The sequence below is a fragment of the Hyphopichia burtonii genome, assembly GCF_001661395.1.
Source record: "Hyphopichia burtonii NRRL Y-1933 unplaced genomic scaffold HYPBUscaffold_9, whole genome shotgun sequence".
NCBI classification, from domain to species: Eukaryota; Fungi; Ascomycota; class Pichiomycetes; order Serinales; family Debaryomycetaceae; genus Hyphopichia; species Hyphopichia burtonii.
The window spans coordinates 484849-506385 of NW_017963736.1; the positions used below are offsets into that span (position 1 = coordinate 484849).

The following is a 21537-nucleotide window of genomic DNA, read 5'->3' on the forward strand; positions in this document are numbered from 1 at the left end:
TCACCACATCCACGGATTCGACAATTGGCCCCAACCTCCGGCCATTCGTGTCTCAGAACTATTGTCTGTTTGCAGCCGTATTGTCAACCCAAGATTCCCAGGCGATTAGTTAACAGGTATGCTCCAAATAAACAAATCGATTCAATATATTGGGAAAGAGTATTGACCGAGCGTTTTTCATATCCTTGCAATAATAAAACCATTTTTGACTCACTGTGTTCCGGTAAAATGTAGTAGATTCTTTAAGTTGGTTACGATTTACCTGAAACCGCATTGCTTCGAAGTGTAACTGTCTCTTTTGCAAATGCAGAATCTTGAACACCCGGTTGCGAAAAATCAGTTTCATTGAAGTCTAATTGGTCTTGAAAGACGGGTCTTCACTGTATTAATTCAGCATTGCATTATTTCTAAAGACATTATCCATAAGGTAGCACCAGTTATATACTGCTAATCGATTAGTCTTATGGCATAATGGTGCAAAATTTGTCGATCGGTCGGGATTGGGATTTTCTACTTTTTTTGTAGCTGATATGTTACTGTGTTTGCAAAGATCGAATAGTTTTCATATTACAAAAGCTATTCCTGAAGGTTTATGTGTAAGTCGGCAGATCAACATCTGTTGTTACGTTACGGCTCAGTTCAAGTAAGGCATCTTCATGAATGCGAAAAACTGTTTTTGCTCGACTTGAACACATAAGGAAACTAACGCAGAGGGTTCTGGTTCTGACATTCAATGGCTTCTATTGTAGCTTTACGGCTTTTGAGGGTCCGTGTTTAACAAAGGGCTTAAGTCCAATGGTTACTACTAAGGAAGTACATTTAAAGTCTATGCTATTATATCTATACATTGATTTAAACAAAGTAGACGGCAAATTAGATGAGTCGACTAGAGTCTCTCGATAGTGGACAATGGTCCATCAATTATCAGCTTCAGAGATTTTATATTGAATGAATCTACCCAAATTTGTCCAAACTTCTTCAGCTCTGATTTTAAGTTCGGGTTCTTTAAATTTGTCAATATTTTTGTACATGGTTTTAATAGGTTGTTCCAACTCAGTTAAAATATTGACATAATTACCTTGAACGAAAATTTCGTCATCGTATTCAAATTTATCACCAAAGATATCGTAGATTAAGTTCAAACTCTCAATTGCAATTTCTATACCTTGAGGAATATTTTTATTATTTTCTTTTGGAGCAAAGTACCTTGTGGATTGAATTAAAAACTCTGATATTTCTTTGGTGATTTGAGTATTACCTATAACAGGAGCAATAGTACCTAAAAATCCAATTGTGACTAAAACATATTCAAAATTGAGTTGAACGTCTTCAGAGTCATTAGATTGTTGAACAAGAACGTTACATTTATTGATTAAAGTATTGATCATATCCGAATTAACACGTTTAGGTGCTTCGGGACCAATAGTTTTAGCAATTGCCCATAATACGCTTAAACAATCTTTTTGTAAATATAAATTATCTTTATTTGACAATTGAATGATCATATCCCATAATTGTAATGAATCTTCAAACCATTGAACTGGAATAGTAGCACTTGATAAAAATAACCAACAAATATTATTTAGAGATTTCAATACTTTGTCAGATAATTCTAAATAACCATTATTTTGTTGATCTAATCTGATCAATTCAATTAAAGATGGGGATGCTACTTTGATGATGGTATTGTTCAAATCTTCTGATAATTGAACGGGTTCTTTGATATCACTTTCATTGATTGAGAGATACTCCCAAATAGAAGTAGTGATTTCAATGGCAACTTCTAAAGCTTGCAATTCTGATTTTGCTTTAGTCTTTTCAGGAGAATCACCACCCAACTCTTGATCTATATCCTGAGGTTCCTCTTGATCAACTTCAGTGTTTGGTTTTTGAATTGGATCATTGGCGTTATCTATTTGTAATTGTTCATTAATTTCATTAACATTGATGGTGGTGATATTTTTAAATAAATTATTCAAAATAAAAGAACAAAGATTATTTTTATCATTCGTTATGCCCAATCCTTCATTTATGTGGAATCTAATACCTTCAATGTAAACTTTACATAATTTATCATCATAATTATTATTTGAAATATTATCTAAATTAAAATCGTTAATTTGAGATAATTTTTGAATAAATTCAATTGATTCTGATGAAAATTCATAAAGAAAATCAAGTAATGCATGTTGTAATTTTAATGAAGTTTTTAAATTCGGGGTATTCCAATTGATTATATCAATAACTAATTTTATAATTGGATCTATCTTATTATAAATATTATTGAACAAGTCTTCGGATCCACTTGCAATAACCACAATCAATGATAATACATTTTCAGTAAAATCAAATAAAAGTTGTAATTTATTTTTATCTTCCTTCTTTTTAGTTTCTTTTGTAGTTTCCTTTTCACTCAAGTATTGAAATGAACTTTGAATTTTATTTAATGCAGCTTCAATTGAAGTCCAAACATTAGATCTCCAATAAAATTTAGTTATATCATAACCTTCTTCAATACCGACATTTCTAAGTAATCCAAATGCTTCAGTTGCAATTTCATCGTGATTATCATTTAAACAGTGTTCCATAACAATAGCGATTAATCTTTCTTTCAACATGAGTTTTCTCATCCTTTCATCTTCACATAAGATCGAAACAGCACCAATTGCCATTTGTTTCTCTGAAGGAGTTGTTGATTTTAACTTGTTAATCATTGGGAGAATCTTTGATTGACGGGTAGCTTCATCTTTAATCTCTTGTTTATCAGTGGTTTTCTTCCCGGCCATCGGGTTGACCCTTGAGCGCTGGTTCTTTCTACCTCTTCTCAATTTACCCATGGTATATGTTTCTGAATCAACTAGAGTATAAGTTAGAATAAAGGCATTGAAAATTTTAAAAAAAAAAAATTCAAGATGACTTTGGCAATATGCAGTACGCTATCAAATCATCACTATCCAAATACATATATACTCATCTGAAGCCTATGAAGAAACTTCTACTATATTTAATGTCGACTGTAAGTATTCTACGAATGTACCAGCACATATCGTGCAATGCAAGTGAATTTATTAGGTCATTTAGTGTATTATCACCAGTATTTATCACCAGTATTTATCACCAGTATTTATCACCAGTATTTATCACCAGTATTTATTGCGTCAAGGAATATAATTTGTATAATTTATGTACAGTAAGCTCAAGACTCATTAATCATTGAAAGGCTAATTATTGTTTCTTGAATTTTCAATAACCTTCTTTTCGTCGTTTTTAAAATCTTGAATCATTTTTTCATCTTTTATTGGGTCTGGTTTTTCAGGGTTAACCACCGACTTCCATTTTGCCCTTACGTCTTCCCATGATTTCGGAGTGTCTGAAGTGTCGTGAATATAAACGTCGTCACGTAAATTACCATCTTTTCTGAGTTGTTCACTGGATGAATGTTAGTATCAATTCCCAGAGGGTTCACTATTTTACATACATAATGAGAGGCTGCCAAAACTTGACTCCGGTATACCAACCAACACCAATAACGGCTAGAACGGTGATTGCTTTTGCACCTGGAGAGGACATTCTTGTATAGTTGGTGTTACTGGTGGATTAGAGAACGAACAACGGTATTTTCAGACTAAATATCCTGTGGTTATGTGCAGGAGACCCCAACTATAATTATATAGTAATGTCATGGATAATGTAATGGGTAATGTAGTGTATAAAATAGTGTATAATGTGAAGATATAACAGTATATATAGTGTTATTTTAATGTATAATGCTAACGTAATTGAAAAGTGTAGTTGGGGTTTAATGGAAGGTGAAGAAAATGGGTGTGAAATTTATAAATTTGGCAACAAATATACAAAATTACAGCTAATCATGCGGATCCAAATAGATACCAGCGCATAATACAAGTGTACAAGCGTACAAGTAAGTACAAGTGAATACAAGTGTAACGTAGCTGATATAGTGAATAGTATAGTAAAGATATGGTGAATAGCGTAGTGATTAGGGAAATAGTATAGGTATAGGTCTAGTTGTAATGCGGGTAAGTCGCGGTTTGGGCTCATCAGAAAAAAACAGTATAAAAGAGACTTGGAATCAGCGATTTTTCAAAAGTTTTACTCTTCTTTCTTTAATCAAAAAGCTTATTAAAGCAAGGGAATATTTGCCACGACGAGATAATGTAAATTGTCAAGTTATACTCGTTGCCATTTTTAATAAAATTGCATTCCCGAGAGCAGTGATTACTTGATTCCCTATAGGAAGTTTGATAACCGTTGGGTCTCTTTAGTGAGGCGATGGATATTGAATGTCGATTCATGGGATACATATTGTAGTTGTAGTTAAACTTTAATATCTAAATGAGCTAGTCTAATATCTAAATGAGCTCGTTTAAATGAGCTAGCTTAATATTTATATGAGCTAGTTTAATATTTGAATGAATTAATTAATAAATGAACTTACAGCTAAATTAAGTGAGATTTTATTTATTGAGAAGATTTGTAAATCAATAATTATACACAGAGTCTTAAACGATAATATTAATATATTTCTTTAATTTAAATACAGAAAAGATAATTTATAAAAGAATTAACTAATAATCTTAACGGTATTTGTTGAAACCAATGTCAGAGGCTTTTTCTCTGAAACATTGACGACAGATGTCTAAACCGTATTTTCTAATTAAACCGGAGTGGGAAGAACAAACACGACATTTTCTAGAACCTTTACCAAAGTTTCTTGGGTGGGAAAACCAAACTGATTCGTGAGCCATATTGCTATATGTAGAGTTAGTATAAGTTCATTTTGCATAGTGTGGCATGGTGTATTGAATATCTTGACATCTTCCATCTTGACATCTTCCATATTCACATCCTGGACATCTGGGAGGTCCTGAACATACCCTGGGCATACCCAGGACGTCTAGACACATTCGTGGATCATGGGGTTCTTGGTTTCACTGTATCATTGAATTTTTCACTTGATAATTTTTCATTGAATTTTCCATTGAATTTTCATAGAGTTCTTCACGGGGAGTCTTAATTCCATCGATAAACGCTTCTATTCATACACTGACATGCTCTGCCACTCATGGATCTTCTAACGGAACGGTACATACAATTATTATGTATTGATATTGACTTAGTTGGATAGAGACCTTTCAAGAAGTAAGTATTTTCAATGCTGCTTTTTTTTTTGACCTTCTCACTCTGGTGAAGTTTTTTCCTCTTCACTAACAATTTTGGGTGTGCAGGCCCTCACTTAACATCTTTGTATGCGCGCGCTAACAAAACGAAGAAAAAAGCCCGTGACTGTCGCGGTGTTAATCTTCTCTCTGAGGGCACAGCCCTAAGAGTGCGCACGTGCCGGAAAACCCGAGATCAAAAATTCGCAACTAGTTAAATTTTTTTATACCTCATCGCATTAAGATAATAGTTATCAATAAGATATTGAAGTGACCAATAGATAAGTTTGATAAGCAGAATGGCAAAAGGAGGTCATTCCCATAGAGGGACTTTGAAAAAAGACCACAAGCCGTTTAAGTCGAAGCATTCGACCAAGGGACAATTGAAAAATCAGTACAAGGGTAAAGTTGAAAAATCATCAAATGCTTCAGTTAAGAATAAGGTTATATCAAAACTTGATAGAAAACATAACAGTAAACAGCTTAGAGATAATAAGATCGGCGAGACCAAGCTTATCAGGAAGTTGTTTGAAGGATCACAAGGAACAGAAAAGATTATAACTGTTATCAGTTTAACTAAAGATATTGCAGCTAATCAAATTGCATCAAGATTAATAAATAGTATAAAAGATGAAGAAAATCAACCAGACATAATAATTGAATCACCATCGATACAGTCTTTCAAGTTGGGACGCTTCAGATCGAACATTAAGGTGATCATACCTGATCAAACCAATTTATTATCAATTTTGGATGCTGCTAAAATATCTGATTATGTTATATTTGGATTATCAGCACAAGAAGAAATTGAAACAAATTATGGTGAAACCATATTACGTTCAGTGATTGCTCAAGGTATTGCTTCAGTAATTGGAGTAATTCCAAATCTTATATCTGCATACCCCAAAAAAAATTTACAAAATGATATTAAACAATCATTACAATCATATTTTAATCATTTTTTCCCTAATGAAGATAAACTTTATACCATTGAAAATGATTCGGACTGTGTCAATTGTGTTCGTTCAATTGCTCAAAAATTCCCCAAATCAGTTCATTGGAGAGACTCAAGAGGGTATATGGTTACTGATGATGCTTATTGGTCTCCAATTGATAACCAAGATGGTTGCTTAGTGGTTGAAGGTACTGTTCGTGGGATTGGTTTCAATTCAAATCGTTTAATTCATATCCCCGGTTTCGGTGATTATCAAATTCATCATATGGAAAAATTAGCGTCAAAAAATTATAAAAATAGTATGGATATTGATGATGATATGAATGAGAATATTTATCTCCCTAATGAAGACCAAGAAACTTTAGAAGAGTTAAATCCCGAAGAAGCTGAAATGGATTATGCCGAGGAAGATCTTGCATTCGACGATGAATTAGGGGTTAGAATGGAAGGTAGAAATTATTTCCATGACGTTGAAAATAACCAAAAGAGAAGATTTAAATTACCAAAGGGAACTTCCGAATATCAAAGTAAATGGCTTTTAGAAGACGTCTTAGAAGGTGCATCCGATGTTGAAGAGGAAGATGACGAAGATCAACAACAAGATGAAATAGAAGAAGTCGATGACATGCAAATGGATGATGCAACTACTGATTATGCACCAACTGAAGGTGATAAATCAGAAATGTTTGTTGATTTATCTCCAGAAGAAGAAGAAAGACAATTAAAAGAATTTAGAGAATTAGCTAAAGAAGATTTAGAATTCCCTGATGAACTTGAACTCCATCCAAATGATTCAGCCAAAGATGTGTTATCAAGTTACAGAGGTATCAAGTCTTTGGGTACTTGTGAATGGGATTACGATGAATATGATTCTGAAGCTCCAAGTATTTGGAATAGATTATTAAGAATATCAAATTATAAAGCAACTAGAAATAAAATTTTAAAAGATTCCATCAAAGAATCTCAAATCAATATTGGTAATCGTGTCCGTATTTTCATTAAAGCACCTCAATTCATCTTGGAAAGAATTAATCCAAAAACCAAACCATTTATAATTTATGGATTATTACAACATGAACATAAATTAGCCGTTGTTAACTTTTCATTCGAACACTGGGAAGACTACGAAGAGCCAGTTCCATCGAAAGAAGTTTTAATTGCTCAATATGGTCCTCGTCGTCAAATTATCCAACCAATGTTCAATCAAGGTTCAAATAATTCAAATAATGTTCATAAATATGAAAATTTTGCTCACCCAGGATCTTCTAACATTGCCACTACTATAGCACCAGTTTCTTTCAACAATGCACCAACCATTTTCTTCAAATCAAAACCTGATGGTTCTTTAGAATTAGTTGGTCAAGGTACTTTCTTGAATTGTGACCATACTAGAGTTATGGCTCAAAGAGCAGTATTAACTGGTCATCCGGTTAAAATCCATAAGAAATTGGTTACAATTAGATATATGTTTTTCAATTCTGATGATATTAATTGGTTTAAAGCCGTTCCATTATTCACTAAAAGTGGTCGTACTGGGTTTATTAAAGAAAGTTTAGGTACCCACGGTTACTTTAAAGCTACTTTTGACGGTAAATTAACTTCACAGGATGTGGTTGCTATGTCTTTATATAGAAGAGTATGGCCAGAAGTATCTAACCCCTGGACTGAATAAATAGTTTAATGTAGTATGAAGTATAATAAAATGCATTCTATCATTAATAATAGTAGAAGTGACTGCAAAAGTAGGTATTCGCAAAATTGACTTAATAATATTTTTCTGGTGTCTCATCAATAAATCTTTAATACTCTTTCTTTTTTAACCAAATCACAATGAGTTTTTTACCTCAAGGATCTACTCCTCAAACTTCTTCTTATACTTGTAATACGTGTGGAATCAAGTTTACCATAGCCGATTTACAACGTCAGCATATGAGAACAGAATGGCATAGATATAATTTGAAAAGAAGAGTTGCTGGATTACCATCGATTCTGTCAGATATCTTTGCAGAAAAAATTTTACAACAAGAACAAAGACGGGAAGATGAAGAAGCTGAAGAAGACGAGTTTGGGTTTTTCATTCCACGTCGTAACAAACATGGTGTTCGTCAACCCACTAAGAAATTATTGAAACAACAAGCCAAGTTTGCTGAATTGAACAGAGGTCGAAAATTAGGTGAAGGATTACAGGTTAGAGAAGAAAGTCCCTCTGCCGGTTCGGTTTCTGAATTTTCTGAGTTTTCATTAGGAGGATCATCGCATATTCATACTGACGATGAATCAATACTGACTGGTAGTGGATTTAATTATAGTGCTAGTGAAGATGAGTACACTGAATTAGAAAGTGTTGGGGCCCTGAACAATGAAGAAGAAGAAGAAGAAGATTCTGACTCTGAAGAAGAGGCTGAAATGATGGAATTAATGCCAATCAACCATTGCTTTTTCTGCAGCAAGAATAATGGGAGTGAATTAGAAAATAACGTTAGACACATGTTCAATGTTCATGGATTGTATATACCAGAAAGAACATTTTTAACTAATTTAGAAGGATTATTAACCTACTTGAGTGAAATGATCACTTTTGAAAATGAATGTTTGGTTTGTGGATTCGAAGGTAAAAACCTCGAAAGTATTAGACAACATGTGCAATCTAAAGGTCATTGCAAAATCCCCTATGATACTAAAGAAGAAAAAGCAGCTATTGCTGAGTTTTACGATTTCACCATTGCAAACTCCAGCGATAACAAAAAGCCTTCCAAACAAAAGAAATCGGTGGCATTTGAATCCGACAGCGATGAAGTATTGGTCAATATCGAATCTAACGATTCTAATGACGTGGATTCGGAAAACTCCCAAGATGACCCCAACGATAACTACTCGGTGGTTCATGTCGATAGATCCGGGGTCGAACTCACCTTACCCACAGGGGCCAGAATCGGCCATCGTACCATGACCAGATACTACCGTCAAAATCTTCCGGGCCCCAGAGACACCCTGGACGGAGAACGTACCACTGCTTTGGTCGATAAGAGATTTGCTCCAGGCATAACTTCTTACGAAATCTCCAAACAAGAAAAAGACACCCAGCAACTCGTCCAAAAAAACAAGAACATTGCCGTCAGACGAGACAAGCTCCCCAAGGTCAACTACCAGAAACACTACCGTGACGAACTCTTACAGTAGATATACCTATACCGATATCACCAGAATGTTGGGTGTACGGAGGCATGTCTATGGCGTGTACGGAGGTTTACACAAAGAAATGATAGAATCTTATCGAATTTTCTAGTTCCTCACTTTTTTTGTATGTTACAAATTATCTACAGTTTTGTTACTTACGCCAAATAGAAATTGGTCTATCTTAAATCAAATAGATATATATTAGAGGTTGTTTTTTTTTTTTTTTTTTTGCCTTTCTTTTTTAATATACTGTTTCCACTGTTTTATACACTGTTTTAATTCTTGTACAACTATTCCATAACACATGATATAACCCTACGTCCATGGCTCGAGAAAAGTACTTCTACGATATCCTATCGGTATCTTCAGACGCATCGGTCGAAGAAATTGCTCGATCCTATAAGAAGATGGCATTAAAATGCCATCCTGATAAAACCAATCACAATCCTCAGTTGACAGAAAAGTTTAAAGAGGCCACTCGAGCTTATGAAGTATTGAAAGACGATAATAAGAGAAAGATTTATGATGCTTATGGGGAGGCCGGTCTTGATGGAACGGAGGACGTTAGTCAGCCAGCTAAGAGACCACCCTATTCAGCCACTTCAACCAGCTCGACCTCCTCGTCGAATATTCATGTTCACTCGGCCCATAACGTGTTTTCTCAGGTCTTTAATGATATCAATTCAATTTTTGGCAATGATCCTGCGTCGTCTTCGACTTCATTTTTCTCGCAGTTCCCCATGAACATGAACATGAACATGAATATGAATATGAATATGAATACCCAAGGAATGAAGAAAAGCGTTCAACCGGCACCTGCTGATCCTCGTGCTGATCGTCCTATTCGTGGTCAGGATATTCATCATACTTTCAAGGTAACCTTGGCTGATTTATATTTTGGTAAAGTTGTTCGTTTTCAATTACCGAAAAACAGCCGTTGTAAAGAATGCGGTGGTCATGGGTGTTTCCATCCAAAACTGTGTCATGTTTGTGCTGGATCCGGAAGAGTCTTTGTTACTATGTTTAATCAATATAGTAAGTTTCAAGAATTGAGTCTGTGTAAGGCTTGCAGAGGTACTGGTTCTTACATATCTCCAGCTGATAAATGTCTTCATTGTAATAATGGATACTTAAAAGAAAATAAAATCATTAAAGTTAATATTTTACCTGGTTCTAAAAATGGCGATCGCTGTATTTTACAAGGCGAAGCTGATCAAGGTCCAAATATTATTCCTGGTGATGTTATAATCCATCTTCAAGAAGTTCCTCATAAATATTTAGTTCGTAGGTTTAATGATTTATACGCTGAATATTCAATTGATTTGAAAACTGCTTTACTTGGTGGTAGCTTCATAATGAAAGATTTCATTATGAATGATAATCAATTAAAAATCACAATTAATGCTCATGGTTATGATGAACTAAATGATAAATCTATTCAACAAGGTGAAATCGTGGGGACAATTAATCCTGGTACTCCTAAAATCGTAAAAGGTTTTGGTATGCCAATTAATAATACTATATTAGATGGGGTGTTTTATCAAGATTCAACAGAATCAATCGATATGTCTGACGTTATTTTTGATATGAATCGTTATAAAAAGGGTAATTTATTCATTAAATTTAATGTGGAATTACCGAATTTGTCCGATTTTACTGGTGGGTTAAACGATTTAAAAGTTTTGCAGCAAATTTTACCAAATTCGAGCACTCAAGGATCTATTAATGATAATGAGTCTTTCAATATGGAATCTCATTTATCTAATATTTCTTCTCTCAATAAGAATGCTTCAAAATTAGCGCAATCTTCAAATCTTACTCCCCAATTGAAAAATGTTAGGGTTAATATCGCTTCTTCTCCATCTAAATCTTCAAAATTATCTGATAATAATTCAGTTTCAAGTACTTCAACTAATCATGAAATTGACTCTCAGAATTTGAAAAGACCAAAGAGAAACTCCGATTCTTCAGATACCCAATTCAATTATGACGATATCGATATTGATGATAAAGTTGATGGTGATGAAATTGAAGAAGAATTATTTTATAACGACAAATGGTCCAATAATGGTAAAAAAAGAAAACGTAACTTTAACGGATCTTCACCTAGCACGGGTATAAATGTTAATTAATTCTTCTTTCCCTTTCCTTTTATGATAATGATTTTATTTCTCTCATTTTGAATCTTCCCTCGATTCAAATCATTTATTCACTCTTCATTCGAAAAACTTATTTATTACGTACTTTTCACTTCAAAACAGTCTCTGCATCCAGATGGGTTCCCATTTGGCCCTTAATAATATGTATCTTACAATAAACATCATATGTATCTTACAATAAACATCTTGTTTAGAGTCTATCATTGTACTTTTGCATCTTTTGTTATACTCTGGTAATTTTTTTTCTTTCGGTGTGCAACGCTCAGTAGGTTTTGTTTTTTTTTTTTTTAAATAACCCTTAATATTCCAACTGAAAGTTCAATTATAAGGGCACAATGAATGAAAATAAGATCTTGGATGCTGCTTTGATCAAGGACTTATCTAATCATATTTATGAGAAAAGAAAGGCCACGGCCTTTCAAATCGAAGGGCTTACGAAGTCTGCATTTCAACGTAATGATTCAGAAACTATTAGTAAAATTATTACAGAATTAACCGATTTGATCGATGGTGGGTCCAGTTCTGCTAAAATGGGTGCTATCACCGCGTTGGGAAGTGTCTCTATAGCCTTGGGATCGTTTGCAATTGCATTTTTTTTAAATGATATCATTAAACCGATTTTTGCTACATTTAATGATACAGATGCAAGAGTTAGATATTACGCCTGTGAATCACTTTATAATATTGCTAAAATAGCTCGTGGTGAAATCCTATCATATTTCAATGAAATTTTTGATATTTTATGTATATTAGTTACTGATACAGTTTCATCAGTTAAAAATGCTGCTGATATTTTAGATAGACTTATTAAAGATATCGTTAGTGCAAAATCAACTAACTATGTTTCAATCCTACAACAGCAAGAGCATGCTAATAATGAAATTAAATCAAATGTTGTTGATTCCCAAGGAGTTGCAATCCAAGTAAATCAAATTCAAGATGTTCAAAAGGCTTTTTCCTTACCCCGTTTCATCCCAACTTTATTGGAAAGAATGTACACTACTGATCCATTTGCTAAAAAATTCTTGATAGGATGGATGGAGCTCTTCGATGATATACCCTCGTTGGAATTAATAACTTTTGTTCCAAACTTATTAGAACCTCTCATCAAGTTCTTAATGAATAAGTGCCCATCAGATGTTAGAATTGAAACCCAGAATTTGTTAAACAACTTCCTTAAGGAAATAAAAACCATTTCAAAAGTGAAATTCGAAGTAAAGAAAAGACAAATGATTAGTGAATTGGAAAAGAAACATGAAAAGGCTAAACATCAATCACAAGAAGAAGCTGAGTCCAGCCCAACTCCTGAAGATTTATCCGAAGATATTAAGGATATAGAACTAAAAGCCGGAGATGAACATTCAATCAAGTCAAATGATACGACACTCATTCGTAAGAACGAAAATAATGATGAGGCTATTGTTGACTCTGATAGCTATTCAGATGATGGATCAATATTTTTAAGTGGTCAAGATATATTCATTGATTTCCCTAAAATATTTGATATTTTATTATCATTCTTAAGAGTCCCCGGTGAAAACCCAAATGTTAAACTTAATGATTTATCACTGGAAAGTCATGAAACCTATACTGAGATAGAATTGACTGTAATCAAATGGTTGCAAGAAATCTTATTGATGAGTCCTACTAGTTTTGTGAAATATTTACCCGATTGTATTTCAGTAACTTTGAAAAACATATCGATAACCGATAATAACAAGGATTTTGATCTTCGAAATCAGTTATTGAAATTTAATATATCGCTCCAAGATTTCATTATAAATTTGAATGAACGTGGGGACTCAGAAGGGAAAAGCTCTCATGATGAGGTAGTATCAAATAAGGATGATATAGTTATCAATGTAAATGAAATCCATGGATTAAATAAAGAAGTTTACGAAGAATTCCTTGAGGTTTATTTGAATAAGACATTCCGTGGTATAATGCACGAATGTTTGACATGTGCCAATGAGTTTGCTCGTCTTACTCTGATAGATTGGTTAATATTTTTATATTCCAAAATACCTTCAAGTTTTTTAAAAGTTATATCGAACGAAGAGAAAAGTCCCGAAACCAAAGATTCTTTTGATTTTACAGCTTTATTAAAATCTTCGGCAGATGCTAGTAATGAAGTGATTTTAAAAGTTTTACATTTTCTATCACAAATTTCAGAAACAAATCAGGATTTTTTCAAAGAATTTATGATTAAATTAGTAAAATTTGTTGAATCTGAGGGGTCAGTTGCTGCTTCATCATTATCTAGAAGTAAAATTGAATTTATCATTCGAAAATTATGCGTTACTTTAAGTTCCGAAAAAATTTATAAAAGTATATCGGAAGTATTGGCTCTGTATGAAACGGAAAAGTTGGAGTTTCTAAATATGATGGTGGTTACATTAAATAATATTCTTTTAACCTCTCACGAGTTGGCAGGATTCCGTAAAAAATTGAAAAACCTCGATGTTTATAAACTTGAAGATTGGTCTCTTTTCGCTACATTATTTCAAAGCTGGTGTCATAGTCCGCCTAGTGCTCTATCTTTGTGTTTATTTACTTCCAATTATGAATTGGCGTACTTGATCATTAAAAATTTGGCTGATCTGGAAGTCACTTTTCAACTACTCACCCAACTAGATGTTTTAGTTCAACTATTAGAAACCCCAATCTTCTTGAAATTAAGGTTACAACTCTTAGAACCAGAGAAAAACCCTCATCTTTATAAAACCTTATACGGAATCCTCATGATTCTACCGCAATCAACTACATTCACCACTTTGAAAAATAGACTTTCTTCCATCTCGTTGGTTAACAATACCAACAATCCTGGGTTGACTGGTCCATTAAGTACTCCAGTAACAACCCCAGGAGCTAATACCACTCCGAATAATCAATTATCTATCAAGAAGAAACGCAACTATGAAATGATTGAGAAGTTTTCCACGATCCGAGAAGCTCATGACAATTATCATTTGGAAGGTAAACTCAAGGACTCATACTATAACGGGTTCATCCCACCAGCCAGAAGCGACACCCAGCACCAATTAACTAATTGAAATGATTAACCAATTGAAATAATCAACCAATTGAAATAATCAACCAATTGAAATAATCAACCAATTGAAATAATCAACAATTGAAATAATCAACAATTGAAATAATCAACCAATTGAAATAATCAACCAATTGAACTAATTAACCAATTGAACTAATTAACTAATTGAACTAATAAACTGGTTGACCTAAGTATAGTATATATCGTTTTTTGCAATCATATAAAACCCTAATATATAGTGGGTAGTGCGCTAACCCAACGAACAACAACTCCGAAAATTAACAAAAAATCAACTAAAAAAGAATAAACAACCCTCTTTTTACAGGTTGACAAGGGATATTCTGCTATTTCCTCCACCGAGAAACTCCATTTTTGACCAGGACTTTTTACAATTTAGATAGCTATCGTATTGCAAACTCATTTTGTTAAGAGGTATAATTTTGAAGGTTGAGTTTTCACGGCAAAATAATTGACCTATGCCAGTGTTAGATAAAGTGGAAAGCAGCATTTCACAACATATGAACGAGTCCGTTGACCCACTTGGAATTGCTACAGAATCCAAACATTCATCCATGAATCAACAACAACATCAACAACATCAACATCAACAAGCACAACAGCAGGCACAAGAAGCACAACAACAGCTGCAAATTCAACAACACCAAATACAACAACACCAAATACAACAACAACACCAAAATCAACAAACACAACACGAACAACTTGTGCATCCACACCACCATCACCATCATCACCATTCCGATTCTCAAAATAGTTTAGCTGCTAACGATGTCTCGGTTCCAATGTTTAATGAATTGGACTTGAAATCAAAAGATTCCAAGTATAAAAGATGGTCGCCTCGTATGGATCAATATCTTATGAAGCTTTTATCAGATGTGGTTCATAGTTTCCCTAAAGGTGTTGAATCTAAAATGTCTAAAAAAGCATGGGCTTATGTAACTGGTCGCTTAAGAGCTGCTAATCCTGAAACAGTTTATTCTACTTATACCAAATATTCTTGTCAACAACATCTAATGCATGTTAATCATCATCGTTATAAAATTTGGTATTCTTTAATGACCCATCAAAAACATCATCCTTCTAATAGTGGGTATACCTATAGATGGAATCCAAACATTGGGAAATTTCAAATTTTTGAACAAACTTCCGGAATCCTTATTGATGACGATCGCCAAATTAAATCTTTACTTTATAGTGAAGGTTTGTCCTTACCACCACTCAATAATTTAAACAAAGGTAATCTTATCGTTAATGAATTCTTTTTCACGGATAATTTAAAATACATGTCTCTTTATCATAATGAAATCTTGCCGTTATTGATGAGATTAAATCCATTCTATTATCAAGGATTAGAACATGTCTATGAAGAAATTCCAAGATTCGATTACCCAGAACAAAATAATGAATATTTTAAAGCTTTAATCCCTGCGAAAAATTCAAGATCTAAAGGCTCTGTTTCACCAAGCTCATCTAATGGATCAAAGAAAAGGTCCCATTCTGATATTGGTCTCAAGCACCAGGTGGCTGTTTCCGGGCCCTCGGCAAGCGATGTTCAAATGTTTTTAACTCAAGAAAATGGAACTGATCGTGCTAATGACTTAGCTGCACCTGATGATACTGTTGACCCTCTTTTGAAAAGATCAAGAAACACTCCTGATGCGTCTGTTAATCAAGTGGCTGATTTCGAAAATGCCTTAGCTAGTGCTGCTATTGCTGCAATCGACTCCCCTGCTGTTACTAATGGTCGTGATCCTCCTGTTTATTTTAAAGAACGTAAATGGTTCAATAAACTAATGGCTTTATACAATAGTGACCTTATATCTTCTGATGAAGTGTTGACCGTTTGTGAGGGGGTCAGAGATGGCAAAATTCCAATGTTCATGTTAAATGTATTGGATAATACTTACTACGCAGTTAGAAATGGCGAACCACAAGATTTAGATAACGATGATGATCTACCAGATGCAGAAATCGTGAAAAGAATTCGTCAATTCATGCTTCCTATGACATTTCCTTCTTAAAAAAAAAAACTAATCCATTATTCTTCAATTTAGTTCTACCCTGTTTCAATATGACTATTTTTTCTTATTCTTCTATTCTAAGTTTTCTTACCTTGTTTTCTACATTTACTTTTGTAAAATAATAAAAAGAGTATCCATTAAATACTATTAGTAGAACTAAAATTGGTAAATGCTAAAAATTGAACTTTTGATGTTAGATGCAAAAAAAAACACACAATGAAAATGCACAATAATGTTAAAATTAACCTTACAAGAAGAATTGAAATAAAATCAAAAGGAATTTCTTTTATCGTCATCCTTTAATCTAAATTGCTTCTCTGTATTCGATGATTTGAATGATAAGCTCGAGTTTTTACTCATGATAGTATCCGAGTATGAGAGTTTTGATTGGCTGTTTTGGAATCTAAATGAAGCAACACTCTGATGATTGGGTATCGATCTATTTGGCAATGATTGCTTCGGTTGAGAAACACTTTGAGGACTTATTGAACTTGACCTAGAGTTAAAGATTACTTTCTCATCAATTCGATCTAAAGGCGATTGTAAATTGGAGCTCATATAATTTTCTGGCAGTTGCCAATTAGAAGAATTCGATCTTCCACTCTCCAGTTGTAATGCTGTACTATGAGAATCTTCAGATTCTGTTGAAAACTTGATAGATCCATGCAATGATTTAACGCCTGACATTGGGTTAGGTTGCATTTCAGTTTGAACTATATTAGGTGAGGGGTTCTGGACTGGAAGGAGCTCTATATTTTCTTCTGAACCATGTTTTTGTAAATTTTCCAACAAACTAAGTGAAGATGCTGAAGTTTGGGAAGCACGAGATTCTCTTGGTCTATAAGGTCTAGGTACTTCCAAAGCTAGATGTTGACTTAATGAGTGCTCACTTAAAGAAGCATTCATTGTAGCAGGTGATTGGTTGATTGCGGGCAAAGTTTCTTCCACTGGTGCATTTGGGGCAGTAAAGTCATGGTGAAATTCATTTTTAATGAATCCCGATAACTGTTTCGATAGGTCGTCCAAGCCTTGGAACATTGAAGTGTTTGTAGTTGATTGCGAGCTTCTGTTTCTTTCATTGGTGTCAGTTGTAGATTGAGATTGGCGTTTCTTTTCACAAGTTTCGTTTGTAGATTGAGACTGTCTTTTACTTTGACTTGGGTCAGTTGAAGAACCAGATCTAACATGGCCATGATTTGCTTGTTTATTGTCTTCAATACTAGATTCGAAACTTAATTGAGGGGGTGTTGATGCCCTAAAGTTGGATCCATCACTAATAGAACTAGATATAGTAACATTCGATCTCATCATTGGTTTTAATTGATAAACATTAGATTTCAATAAAGCTTGTTCAACATCTTGTAAATGATTCGGTTTTTTGTAATGAGCATAATATGCTACATTAAAATCATTTACGTAAAGAGAAACAGGGGAATCTGGTTGGTCGGTTGATTTCTTTCTGTACGATAAATTATGAGAAGAGTATTTCGAGCTTGAGTTATCATGCAAGGCGATATCTTTTGAAGAGCCTGATCTTGGGCCAGAAGGATTTGAGCCCATTTTCCTGATTCGTAAAGGGCTTTCACTAGTATGCTGACTTCCCGAAGGGCGTTCCGAAATCATGGCAAGTGGACTAGTGGTACTTCGAGGAGAATGGCTATTAGTTGGATGTATAGTTGAAGAAGAAGGATCACCACTTGGGAAAATTTCAAATCCGCTACCAAAAATATCTGAAGTATAACTTATTTGAGGAGAAGGTAAGAATTCTGAAAATAAAGAGGCATTCTGTTGCATTAAATGGTCGGTATTCATACTGTTATTAGAACCATTTGAAGAATAGTTACTTGAAGAAGTGTTATTACCCAGACTCAAATCATGAGATTTATTTGAAGGAGATTTGCGGGAGTGATGAGATGACGAGTTATTAGAATCATCACCTCTAGAGGTGATTGTAGTTGAAGATTGAGATTCTTTAGCAGATCTTCTTCTTTGAGAAGTCCAAACTCCGTTTTGTTTCAATCGATACTCAATTTTTGCAGCCACTGTACGACGAATCAAGACTTCCAATAATATTTTTTTCTCAATCTGCTCGACTTCATTTGGATTAAGTATGGCATCATCTCTTTTTTCATCAGGATAAACGTCATAAAACCTAGGGGGAATATGGAAACGATTAGGGTTAGAAAATACTGCTGCTCTATATCTCGCATAAATCATATCAGAAATTGGGATCAGATTTGAGACATCTCTAGTATGCATGAATAAAGTACCTGATTCGGCAGAAACTGGGGGGGCTAATGTTTTAGGATATGCTTCGCTGGAAGTTTGATCTTTCAATCTGTTGGTAGTTTTAATAAAAGTGTCTTGAAGAGGAGCTGAGATCACTTTAGGGGGTAAATCAGAGAGGGTAAATTGGTTATTCTGATCTAGGGTGATTGCCATTTCGGTACCCACAAGATTTGGATTTAATTTAATTAATTGTTTGAAATCGTAAAGCTTCATTGAATGAGGTAGGATTTCTTTTAATAACGACTCAACATTATTTTGTAAGAAAAAATCGTCGATATCATCTTTAGATTTAAATTTTGGAGGAGATTTTGAATCTAATTGTGAATAACTTGACCTTCTCTTAAGGGACGTTTTACGTTTAACTGGGAAAAGAAATCTAAGTTTATCTTTATAATTATTATTATTATTCTTAGACTTGGGGACTTCTTTAGGGGATATGATCGAAGAGGAAGAAGAAAGATTATCTGAATGAATCAATTTTCTTGAAGGAGCATGAGGCAGGTTAAACACTGAGTTATCTGGAGTAAGAGGTAAATCTGAACGGCGGACAATTTTATTTCTACTTTTAATTTTATTTCTGTTCCTTAAAGATGCTGATCTGGAAACAATTGAACCTGACCGTTTAAAACGGTTCAGCTGATCAACGATGGTGACTATGGGATGACTGCTAGGACTTTGAGATGAAACTGTATTTTTAAGATCTTTATTGGAACCTTTTAACTTAGCCATTTGGAAAGATTTTTCAATTTCTAAATATTTTGGAGACATCGGAGATACTGGTTGAGCTGGAGAGGTTTGATCTCTAAAGGGACTCATTGGTTTTTGTTTTTCAGGTTCATAAAGGATTTCAAAAGGATTGGATTCTATTCTTTTATGAGTATAAGAAGGACTTTTTCTTTCAGAAGGAGTTGGAAGTTGTTGAGGCTTGGGGGATATGATTTTATGAGGAGTTGTTTTATGATCATCATCTGAAGATAATACTGGACTGAACCCGGGGATTGAATCGATATTAGAATGGGAAGAAGAACTATGGGAATAATCATGGTTTTCTAAAGCCCTTATAAGCTCTTCATGAGAATGAGTTAGTACCAAAGAACGATCATCACTAGCTGTCGACATGATATTCCTTGCGGTTTCATAAGAAGCCAGAGAACTCTGATCTAAGATCCTCTGCATCATATATAATTAATTTGATGAATTCGATGCAAGCAATGGGCGATGAGCAAGAGGAAAAAAGGTTAGAAATGGGAATGTTGAAGTAGATATAGCAGGCTCAGCTAAAAACACATTTAAAAGGATAAAAATGTAAGACAAGGAATCAAAGTAAGAGCTCTGACTGAGTATAATCAGCCATTAGGCGAGAAGACGAAGAGATGAAAGGGGGTGGATTTAGTGAAAGCTTGCTTAGAATGGAAACAAAGACTACGGTGAATAATATCAGGTCAATGGGGTAAGGGCATACAATAGTGGTTGGAAGTTGAAATCCAACTAATTATAGTAAAGGTAGTAAAGTAATAGAAATGGCTGGTTGAAAAAAAAAAATAACTTTGCAGCTTTGTTTATTTTGGTCAAAGCCAGCATCAAAACAAACCTCCGTACCTTTTGAAATCAAAACATCTGTACACCATCAATATAATTGGTATAGTCGTTTACTTTGTATGAGGTGGACTTTTCTACTTCAAAATCTGGTAGCTTTGAGTGGCCTTCAACTGCGACAAATAAGAGTAATATAAATACCTAAATACAAGTATATATTCTCATAAGAAATTTACTATTTTCATTATATATAACAAGATGTAAATAACAATACAATAGAGAGACCCGTACACCACATGTCTTATAACTCTCGGAATTGGTCAAATGGTCGGTTCTAGATTCAAAAAAAAATCTGTGAGAAAATGTCGCATGTGTCATCCATATAACATAGTAGAATAATAGAACCAGACGTGATCTGAAGCTTCGTCTAGTAGTTAGATTCTGAATCACAAACTGTACCAGAGCTAAATCAATTAAATAATATGTATGTTTACAGTGCCGAATGTATACAAAGAGGATAATATCAAGCATATACGTTCGGATTTAAGAGTCCCGACCGAAAGAAGATGTTCTAGATAATAGATGAGAGTGACTAAAGAGTACTTTACGAGCCAATTAAACTTGTTTGTTTACGAGCTATATTTGGGTTTCTATATTCAGCTTAAAGTAAGCTTTTGAAAGGGTAGGTTCTTAAACCAACCTTTTAGTGATCTGAAAGCAAAGCTTTCGACTGTGAAGCAGTGGGCTTTTAGAGTAAATATGAGCGAATTCTCTTAGATCAAACTGATCTGAATATCGGTTCGAGAAAGGAACCGTATTGGGGACCTGTAGATCATACTTCTTTCCTAGGTTTCTATTTTAAGCTGTCGATCGATCAAGAGCTTTTGCAATTGCTTTTCAAGACCTAAACATGGAGGCTAATCCACGAAAGGTTTGGCTGCAAATATGGTTTTGAATTAGTCATTTATCGAGTTTCATACCTTACAGCAGGAATGACTTGCTGATTCATCTGGCATAACCTAAACATATTTTACCAATGAACACATATACACTCGATAAATTTTTATATTATATAATGTATTCCTGCTTTAGATGATGTTATTCATAAAAGAGGTTTTAATGCAGCGAAATTGGTGCCGGTGGTTAC

The 21537-nt window shown here is 34.0% G+C and overlaps 10 protein-coding genes across 10 annotated transcripts; 5 read left to right on the plus strand and 5 right to left on the minus strand.

The window, feature by feature from the left end:
• Positions 1-917: 917 nt before the first annotated feature.
• On the minus strand, positions 918-2837 carry HYPBUDRAFT_8442 (uncharacterized protein; the record flags this gene model as incomplete). The annotated part of the gene is made up of 1 exon (XM_020223737.1): positions 918-2837. The coding sequence occupies one exon, from the start codon at positions 2835-2837 to the stop codon at positions 918-920; it is 1920 nt and encodes a 639-aa protein (XP_020074051.1).
• A 384-nt stretch (positions 2838-3221) lies between these two features.
• Positions 3222-3570, minus strand: HYPBUDRAFT_114862 (uncharacterized protein; the record flags this gene model as incomplete). Its single annotated transcript, XM_020219077.1, has 2 exons — positions 3222-3429; positions 3479-3570. The coding sequence occupies 2 exons, from the start codon at positions 3568-3570 to the stop codon at positions 3222-3224; spliced, it is 300 nt and encodes a 99-aa protein (XP_020074052.1).
• A 196-nt stretch (positions 3571-3766) lies between these two features.
• HYPBUDRAFT_235377 (uncharacterized protein) lies at positions 3767-4106 on the minus strand. Its single transcript, XM_020223174.1, has one exon. It carries the CDS (start codon positions 4060-4062, stop codon positions 3832-3834), a length of 231 nt encoding a protein of 76 aa, XP_020074053.1. The 5' UTR covers positions 4063-4106; the 3' UTR covers positions 3767-3831.
• A 368-nt stretch (positions 4107-4474) lies between these two features.
• HYPBUDRAFT_154248 (40S ribosomal protein uS14) lies at positions 4475-5154 on the minus strand. Its single transcript, XM_020221972.1, has one exon. It carries the CDS (start codon positions 4767-4769, stop codon positions 4599-4601), a length of 171 nt encoding a protein of 56 aa, XP_020074054.1. The 5' UTR covers positions 4770-5154; the 3' UTR covers positions 4475-4598.
• Positions 5155-5244: 90 nt separating this feature from the next.
• On the plus strand, positions 5245-7828 carry TSR1 (Tsr1p). The gene has a single exon (XM_020221973.1). The coding sequence runs from the start codon at positions 5480-5482 to the stop codon at positions 7805-7807; it is 2328 nt and encodes a 775-aa protein (XP_020074055.1). The 5' UTR covers positions 5245-5479; the 3' UTR covers positions 7808-7828.
• A 137-nt stretch (positions 7829-7965) lies between these two features.
• HYPBUDRAFT_145168 (uncharacterized protein) lies at positions 7966-9523 on the plus strand (the record flags this gene model as incomplete). Its single annotated transcript, XM_020219902.1, has 1 exon — positions 7966-9523. One exon carries the CDS (start codon positions 7966-7968, stop codon positions 9313-9315), a length of 1350 nt encoding a protein of 449 aa, XP_020074056.1. The 3' UTR covers positions 9316-9523.
• Positions 9524-9531: 8 nt separating this feature from the next.
• On the plus strand, positions 9532-11462 carry HYPBUDRAFT_244621 (uncharacterized protein). The gene has a single exon (XM_020223336.1). It carries the CDS (start codon positions 9636-9638, stop codon positions 11442-11444), a length of 1809 nt encoding a protein of 602 aa, XP_020074057.1. The 5' UTR covers positions 9532-9635; the 3' UTR covers positions 11445-11462.
• A 344-nt stretch (positions 11463-11806) lies between these two features.
• On the plus strand, positions 11807-14710 carry HYPBUDRAFT_130321 (uncharacterized protein; the record flags this gene model as incomplete). Its single annotated transcript, XM_020219424.1, has 1 exon — positions 11807-14710. The coding sequence occupies one exon, from the start codon at positions 11807-11809 to the stop codon at positions 14522-14524; it is 2718 nt and encodes a 905-aa protein (XP_020074058.1). The 3' UTR covers positions 14525-14710.
• Positions 14711-15326: 616 nt separating this feature from the next.
• Positions 15327-16565, plus strand: HYPBUDRAFT_115281 (uncharacterized protein; the record flags this gene model as incomplete). The annotated part of the gene is made up of 1 exon (XM_020219109.1): positions 15327-16565. The coding sequence occupies one exon, from the start codon at positions 15327-15329 to the stop codon at positions 16563-16565; it is 1239 nt and encodes a 412-aa protein (XP_020074059.1).
• Positions 16566-16835: 270 nt separating this feature from the next.
• On the minus strand, positions 16836-19973 carry HYPBUDRAFT_8449 (uncharacterized protein; the record flags this gene model as incomplete). Its single annotated transcript, XM_020223738.1, has 1 exon — positions 16836-19973. The coding sequence occupies one exon, from the start codon at positions 19971-19973 to the stop codon at positions 16836-16838; it is 3138 nt and encodes a 1045-aa protein (XP_020074060.1).
• Positions 19974-21537: the final 1564 nt, after the last annotated feature.

What these genes read in the sequence shown, in the direction of transcription:
- HYPBUDRAFT_235377 (XM_020223174.1), bottom strand. Translation starts at nt 4,062, where the DNA reads ATGAGCCCAAACCGCGACTTACCCGCATTACAACTAGACCTATACCTA.
- HYPBUDRAFT_154248 (XM_020221972.1), bottom strand. Translation starts at nt 4,769, where the DNA reads ATGGCTCACGAATCAGTTTGGTTTTCCCACCCAAGAAACTTTGGTAAA.
- TSR1 (XM_020221973.1), top strand. Translation starts at nt 5,480, where the DNA reads ATGGCAAAAGGAGGTCATTCCCATAGAGGGACTTTGAAAAAAGACCAC.
- HYPBUDRAFT_244621 (XM_020223336.1), top strand. Translation starts at nt 9,636, where the DNA reads ATGGCTCGAGAAAAGTACTTCTACGATATCCTATCGGTATCTTCAGAC.